General features: G+C 50.9%; 1 protein-coding gene across 1 annotated transcript; it reads right to left on the reverse strand.

Moving 5' to 3' along the window:
• Positions 1–416: 416 nt before the first annotated feature.
• LOC140532079 (SUN domain-containing protein 2-like) lies at positions 417–5,249 on the reverse strand. Its single transcript, XM_072650626.1, has 11 exons — positions 5,175–5,249; positions 4,680–4,931; positions 4,448–4,525; positions 3,673–3,716; positions 3,156–3,321; positions 2,620–2,841; positions 2,354–2,438; positions 2,029–2,144; positions 1,710–1,877; positions 774–866; positions 417–530 (listed from the first exon to the last, which is right to left on the reverse strand). Exons 1-11 carry the CDS (start codon positions 5,247–5,249, stop codon positions 417–419), a joined length of 1,413 nt encoding a protein of 470 aa, XP_072506727.1.
• Between the last annotated feature and the right edge of the window lie 2,613 nt (positions 5,250–7,862).

Raw genomic sequence — 7,862 nt, forward strand, 5'->3', positions numbered from 1 at the left:
TTTGACCTAGACTCTTGGGCAAGGTAAGCTAAGGTGGCCTAAGCTGTGGTTCTGAGTGCTGCTGAGCATAATAAGGCCCTCATGATGTCTTGACTCACACCTTCAAGATATCATACATAGCTGTGTATACACCTCCTGAGGGCAGGCAGGGCCTGGTAGGGAGCTGGGCCACCTGACCCTCAAGAGGATGGGGAGTGAAACAAATAGCTGAGCTGGTGATCTCCTCTCCATCAGAGAGGGCAGGGTGGGGCCAAACTGCTCCATGGTGGTAGGCTCCCACCTTGTATCTCTCCCAGAAGCCACAGTGGCCATAAGGGATGAAGTGTGGGAGAGGGCGAGAAAGTGGGATGAAGTGCTTGCTGGGGGAGGGGAGGGGCTGAAGGGGGAAAGAGGGGAAAGGCCCTGGGGGGGAGAGGCTAATTGGCAGGCTTCCCATGGACCCGGAAGCGGTAAATGCAGGTGTACTCAGGGTGACCCCAGTTGCTTAAGATCCGAAGTTCGACCACCTGGTATGGGGCTGTGTCATTGCCCTGTGGGAAGAGGAGACTGGGGTCAGGAAGGCTCGTGATCCCTTGGTGGACATCCTGACCCCAGAGCCCGTCCCCCCCAGGCCTTCTTCAGTGGCTGAATGTTATCCCTCAGGTTGCTATCAGAACCATGGGGTCCTGGCTCAAACTGCAGCTCCTAGCAAAGCCACAGCATCCCCATGGCTGGTGATCTAGCCTTCAAGAGCACCAGCCTCCCTGGGACACTGTGGGGCCAGCCCTCCATACCTGAAAGTGGAAGGTCTGAATGGACTCCCCAGCATTATCATAGGTAAAGTGCCCGAGGGCCACCCCTTCCGACTGTGAATCTTCATTTAGCCCCTACAGAGAAGGAAAAGCAAAGGGAAGGGATGGATGGATGGATGGATGGATGGATGGATGGATGGATGGATGGATGGGAGGGGGTTAGAGGAAAGGTCATGCTGTTAGGACATGAATCCAGATCAATCCAGGGAGGCAAAGGAAGGGGAGGTTGTGGAGGAGGAGGTGGAAGAGGAGGAGGAAGGGGGTGTAGTGGGGGATACATTGGGGAGAGTAAAGGGGAGAAAGCAAAAGCCACCATGATGTTTCCTTCTTTGGTCCCCTCACCTTCCAGCATCTCTCACTAACTCAGTAGACAGATCCTTTTCCCTCCAAGCCCCTGGCCTCCTTCTCTGCCTCTTCCCCTAAGCTGCTGAATGGCTTGGGACACACAATTTAATTGTAGGTGCCTCAGTTTCTTCATCTATCAGGATTTAGGTCCTGAAGCATCCTGTTCCCCTACACGTTTCTTCTTCTCCTCTGGCTCCACTTTTTTCACCCACATCCTCCTTATGAGGACATTCCAACTCTGCCCTAAGGAGGTGACTGTAGGGAATGGTGCTCATCATCCCCACTCAGCTCCCCCATGGGACACCTGGCCATGGAGGCACCCATGTATAAAGGAGTTGTATAAAAGGACCCTGAGACAGCATTGAAATCTTGACTGCTGTCAGCTGTCCTCTTCTGGCTTCTCTCTAAGAAGAGGGGGAGCAGGGAAAGGGCTGGTTGTGGAGTCCAGAGACCAGCCTCAATATCCCAGCTGTAAAATGGGCACATCCTTCCATTCCTCACCTCACAATGCTGCTGTTAAGAAATGGCTGTCAGGCATACTGGAATGGAGAGCTGCAAGGCTCAGATACTCACCAAGATGACAAAATCCTTGGGGGCGCTAGGGATGTTGCTGATGGGAGACAGGGCTTTGGGTACATGCTCCAAGGTGACAGCACTGAGGTGGATGCGGGCAGATAATCGAACCACAGCAAAGCCCTGGGGGCCCCGGAATGCCCAGCAGTTGCCAGGGTAAACATCTGGCTGTGGGCAGAAGACAAGTCAGGTGACAAGTAAGGTGGGCAGCCAATGGAATAGATTTCCATTGTGTAATCCTCCCACCTTGAGAGCCCAGCCCCCACAGAAGGTGGGAGATGGCAGAGAGCCAAGCTGGGGGCCCTTTGTTCTGTCATACCTGGAGGATGGCTCTTGGGGACTGGAAATAGTACCACAAGGGGATGCCAAACAGACTGAGAAGGGCCGTCTTGGTATCATAGGTCTCTGAGCAGCGGCTACTGATGATGCTGGCCCCTGAAAGAACAAGAGGGAGAGAAGTGAGGTGGGGGCAGCTGAGGGCTGGCAGGACACAGAGGTAGTCCTGAAGATGAGGGGTCACTGCCAGGGCATCAGCCCTTCAACTGCCCCGTCCCATAAGGGGCATCATGAGTTTTTAATTCCTGCTGTCCCTTAATGGGCAACCATCATGTCCCCAGCCCTCTGGCTTTCTACAGGCTACCTACCTGAGGACTCCAGGGCATAATCCACTAGCCCAATGCGGTCTTCACTGTATCTCTTCAGGGCCTCATTCACAATCTGGTGCACATCCTAAAAGACAGGCATGGATGGACTCATGGGCCTAGCTGCCTGCAGAACTGGCCCAGCCCTTTCACCAGAGGGCCACGTGTGCTACCTGCTCTGCCAGGGCTTCCCCTTCCTTCCCTGGAGGCTCCTCTCAGGGCAAACCCATGACCTCCGACAGGCAGACAGGGAATGGGGCAGGCCTCACCTCCTCTGTGACCCCAGTCACTCCTTCCTTGTGAAGGGTCAGCCTCAGGCTGGCAGCAGCTTCACTGGCAGATTTGACCTGCCCTTCTGCCACCTGAGTGAGGATTCTGTGCTCCAGGTCCCGAAGTTGGGCCTGTACCTCCTCCAGCTGAAGAAGCCCAGCCTTAGCGCCCTTGTCTCGAAGAAGGTACTGACTGATCCAGGCTGGGAACTGAGACTCCACCTAGAAACCACCAGAGACCATCCACAAAACAGTAGAGGTAAGGAAGAAAGAGGGCCGGGACAGGGGACCTGGGGAGGGGGTGTCTAGAAAGACTCTGAGAGCTCAGAGCCTATGCATGTCTTCCTGGTGCCAGGGAAGGGACGGTTGTGAACCAAGTGACTGGCATTTTTCCACTGCTTTCAGGTCTACCAAAAAAGATCTCTTTGGACCCCAGTGGACACCTTAGAGGGTTGGGTCTCCCTGGGCAGATGCTCAGGCAGCCCACCTTGGAGAGAGGGGCACATGTGGTCTAAGTGGTGGACTGGAGGACTCACATCACTGCGCAGGGCTGCCATCTTCTGTGGCCAAAGGTCTACTTCCTCTGCCACTGCAGCCTGTCTCTGGCTCAGGGCTGCCAGTTCCTGTCTCAGGCCAGCCAGCTGGGCCTCCAGTGGACCCATAGCCTTTAATATGTTTTCCTGGAGGGCTTCTTGGGCCAAACTAGACAGTGACAAAAGGAAAAGGGAAGGGCAGCCACTGGCTAGTGACACAGGATAGAGTCAAGCAGAACCACTATCAAAGGGAAAGAACAGAACCAGAGATCTGGGTGCAAGTCTTCCCTGACATTTACTCCCTGTGTGACCCTGGGCAAGTCATTTCCTTCCCAGGCCTCAGGACCCTCATCTGCTCTCTGAGGTCCTTACCAGCTGGGATTAATCCTATGGACATGCTAACCCAAGTATTCTGGCTCTACTGACACCCCCCCAGAGAATCTCAGTGGTGCTTTCTCTGGTCTAGTTTTCTAGCCTTCCTTCCCTCCTCTTCTCTTTGCCAGTTAGTTTGGGGCCTTACCTCTGCCATTCAGATTTTAGCTGGAGCACCCAGCTTTCCAGCTCCTGTAAGGAAGATGATGGCACAATGAGACTGATGAAAACACCAAACCACACTCTGGGGACTCATTGTCTCCTCTGGGTGGACCCTCTGTCTGCTAAGGAGGATCTGAGTCTCTGCAAACTGTTGGGCTCCAGAAATCTTGACCTTGAGTTTGGGCTAGACCTTTCAAAGACTGGACTCCTCCCTTATCATCCCACCAAGAGGAGGCATCTGACAGAGACCCCAACTCAGCTGAGATTAGGCATGAACCACTTTCCCTAGAGTGGTGAGGTCACTTCTCAGTCCCTGAAAAGAGTTTCAAACTCAGCTGTTGAGTTACAGTCTTCTCATTGACAATCTTATCCCTCCCTAGTCTTCATGCATGGATGTGCTCAGTACAGGAAAGGGGTTCCAGAAAGGAGCTACAGGAGGAGGCTTAGGTTGCTTTAGATCAGTAAGCTCTCTGCTTATCCTTCGGACAAGGGGATCCAGAGTCCTCAGACAGGAGCTCTCAGGGACAATGAGTCAATCGAATATGCTCCCATACAAGTATGGAATCTGGCCAGAAACCTGTAAGCAAGTGTTAGGTCTACTGACAGCAGCACCAACATTTCCAGCTACAAGTGACCTCCCCCAAGACGTCTCTGCCCCCTCTCCCCCACCCCGCCCCCCTCGGCCCGGCCCCCCCCCCCCCCCCCCCCGCCCTCCATCCCCTGTGTCTCTGCCTCCAGAAGCGTCAGAGCTTCTGGATTACCTGGGATGCCTGAGAAATCTTCTTTAGAACATTATCCAAATCTTGCCGATGTTCTGCCCTGAGGGTGGTGAGTGCTTCCTGGAGACCACAAAAAAGGAGACAGGCGTTCAACAAGACCCAGAGAACTTGGCAGGTCCTGCCAAGCCCAGAGTGCTGCCTCACCTCAAGACCTCTATGCCTTCCACTAGCTGGGCTTGCCGACCTGGTCTTCTTAGCAGAGCGTTCTCCTCACCTGGATGTGGGCAGTGGTGTCCCTACGGAAGTCCTTCTTCAGGGTGGGTTCCCATTGGCTCATCAGGCCCTCCAGGAGAGTTGAAATATCCTCGTGGCTCAGGCTTTTTCCACCTCCATTCCCACTGGCCCCCTGCAGCTCCAGCAACTCCAGCCTGATGGCCTCCTTCTGCCAACGTGCAGAGTATTCAGAAGCCAGAGTTTCCAGCCGCCTTTCTAGGGCATGAACCTTGGACAGGACATGCTGTTCAGCCTTGGGAACAAGGAGGAAAACACACAAAGATGAAAAGTCTCTTAGGAGGAGGAACAAGGAGCACTGGGCATTTGTTAAGCACCACTGTGTGCCCGAGGTGGGGCTGAGTGCTGAGAACACAAGGACCAAGAAGGAAACCTTTCTTGTGTACAAAGAACTTCCATTTGAATGGAGGAGACAAGGACATTAAAAGCCACCAGGTCGTTTAACTGCTGTCGGCAGATTTCTTCATTTCACACTTACGCTATTTACAAAAACGTAAGCATTGTTGGTCTCCGCCTGAGAATGGAAGTTCCTGGTCAATGGGAATGGTTTCATTTTGTGTACCTGTGTCCCCTAGGCCGGGACCCGGCACTGAGGAAGTGCTTAATAAATACATGTGGGTTGACAGGCTGACTGGAAGAAAGAGCACCAGAATGAATTCTCAGCATGGGGGCAGCCATTTGGGTAGGGTCACCGAGTGTGAAAGGAGTACAGAAGACCAATGAGGCTAAGGCTGGAAAGACAGGGTGGTGCTGTTTTCCTCTGGGGGGCAAAGGGGAGGCCCTGCCATTGACTGAGGAGGGAAGTCACTTGGTCTGCTCTGTTCTTAAGGAAAGTTCCTTTGAGAGCAGAGTGCAGAACAGACTGGAGGCAGGGAGGCCACTCAGGACACTGCGGCAGTGAGCCAGGAGAGTGATGAGGGAGGGCCAGGGTCACCAGGGTCGAAATGTCGAAGAAGCTGAGAGAGCTCAGGGCAAAAAGCCAGGTCAGAGAACTCCCCAAGAGGTACAAAGGAGGCTAAGCATGCAGAAGGTCCCCTCCCCACCAACCACACAGCACAGGGGCAGAACCAAGAGAACAGAGGGAGGGTGGGCATTTTTGATGAGCCCAGCCCACCTCCTCTCTAACCATCTAGATAATGTGCCAGACCACATTCTCATGAGGAAAGCCAAGAAAACATCCCTGTGCGTCATTTCTCCAGCCCAGGGAAGCTTAAGAAATAAGAGAGCTGTGGACACTGAGGTGGGGGCTGGCCAGGAGCCCAACATAATGGCAGCCAGGACAGTGGGAAGCATTTCATTGCCCAAGGATGGTAAAAGGGCTAGAACTGAATCCCTGAGCAGGAGCAGATCCCAGGCTATCCTGGGAGCATGAAGGGGGCCAAATGACTCTTCTAGGCTACAGACGTAGGGCTGAGAGGAGCAGTTATGAGTGAGCGAGGCCCTAGCTGAGCACTGATCAAGAAAGGGGTTCTGCAAAGAGGTTCTGGACCTGAGCCCCAGAGCACAGCTGGGGGCTCAATGTTCACTTTTAGTCCTGCAGTGGGATACCTCGGGTAGGAGACCCAGACGCAAGAAGAGTCAATAAGTTCGGTCCCTCTGAACCTGCAGAACCTCAAAGTGTGCTAACAATGACTGAGTCCAATATCATTCTACAGAAACTCCAGCACCCGCAAGCCAGAAGACCTAAACCTGAGTCAGGAACTTGCACAACTCAGACAAGAATAGCAGTGAACAGATATCACCACTATGGAAGCACTGAAAGTTTGCGGACTGAACTAAGAAAGCCCAGAGGTGAGCTGAGCCCAATGCCAACATCAAGTTCATAGTCAAGAAATAGGCTGGAAGAATGAGTAAACAAAACTGAACCTGACCACAAAGGGCTACTATGGCTCAAGACAGAAAGACAGAAGAAGCCAATGACTTGAAGATATCTTTAAGCAAATCCTCCAAGAAAAAGGGTAGATTGGATAAGAGTTGAACAAGAATTCCTAGAAGAGTTAAAGAATGAGATAAAAATGAACAAAAAGTGATTTTAAGAGTGGAAGAGGAAAAATTTTTAAAAAGCGGTACAAGAAAGATATGAGAAAAGAATGAATAATTAGTAAAAGAGGCACAAAAATACTGAATTCCTTAAAAATTAGAACTGAGCAAATAGAAGCTAATAACTCTAGGAGACAACAACAAAAAATAAAATCAATTCAAGAGAAAATGTATAGGATCTCATACAAAACTCCAATGACCTAGAAATGGATTGAGGAGAGAGAATTGGAGAGTCATTTGTCTATCCAAAAGCCAGGAACAAAAAAGGAGCTCAACATAATATTTTAAGATATTACAAAGGAAAATGCCCCGATGTGTTAGAATCAGAGGGCAAAGTAGAACTTGAAACCACAAATCATTTCCTGAAAGAAACCCCTACATGAAAACTCCCAGCAACTGTTCTAAATCCAGAACTGCCAGGTCAAGGAGAAAATTCTGCAAATAGCCAGAGAGAAATAATCCAGTACTGTCAGGACACATGAGATTTAGAAGCTTCCACATTAAAGGAGTACAGGGCTTGGGATATCATATTCTGGAGTGGAAAAGATCTAGGATTAGAGCCCACAATAAGATTAAACTACCCAGCAAAACTGTGTATCGTCCTACAGGGGAATAAGGACCCTTCCTGAAATAGAGAACTTTCAAGCATTCCTGATGAAAAGACCAGAACAGAATAGAAAATTTGACATTCAAACACAGAACTCAGGAGAAGAATAATAAGGTGAACATGAGTGAGAAATCACAAGTCACTAAAAAAGGGCAAATTGTTTAGATCCCTTGTGTGGCAAGATGATACATGTAACCACTTCAGAATTTTATGATCACCACGGGTCCTAGAAGCAGTCTAAATAGATAGCGACCTGAATGACTGTATTATGTTGTGAGGATCTCAAAAGAATGGAAGGGTGGAGAAGAGAAATGCACTGGAAGGTTGTGGGGAAGGAGAGAAAGAATGGGGAAAGTTATCTCATAAATGGGGAGCACTAGAAAGAGTTTATACAATGGGAGGGACAGAAGAGGGGAACAGGCAACACGAACCTTATTCTCATCTGAACTGGTTGAAAGAGGGAAGAATACACATACACACACAATGAGATGGAGAGATTCATTTTACGCAAGGAGAAGT

The sequence above is a fragment of the Notamacropus eugenii genome, chromosome 3, assembly GCF_028372415.1.
Source record: "Notamacropus eugenii isolate mMacEug1 chromosome 3, mMacEug1.pri_v2, whole genome shotgun sequence".
Lineage (NCBI taxonomy): Eukaryota > Metazoa > Chordata > Mammalia > Diprotodontia > Macropodidae > Notamacropus > Notamacropus eugenii.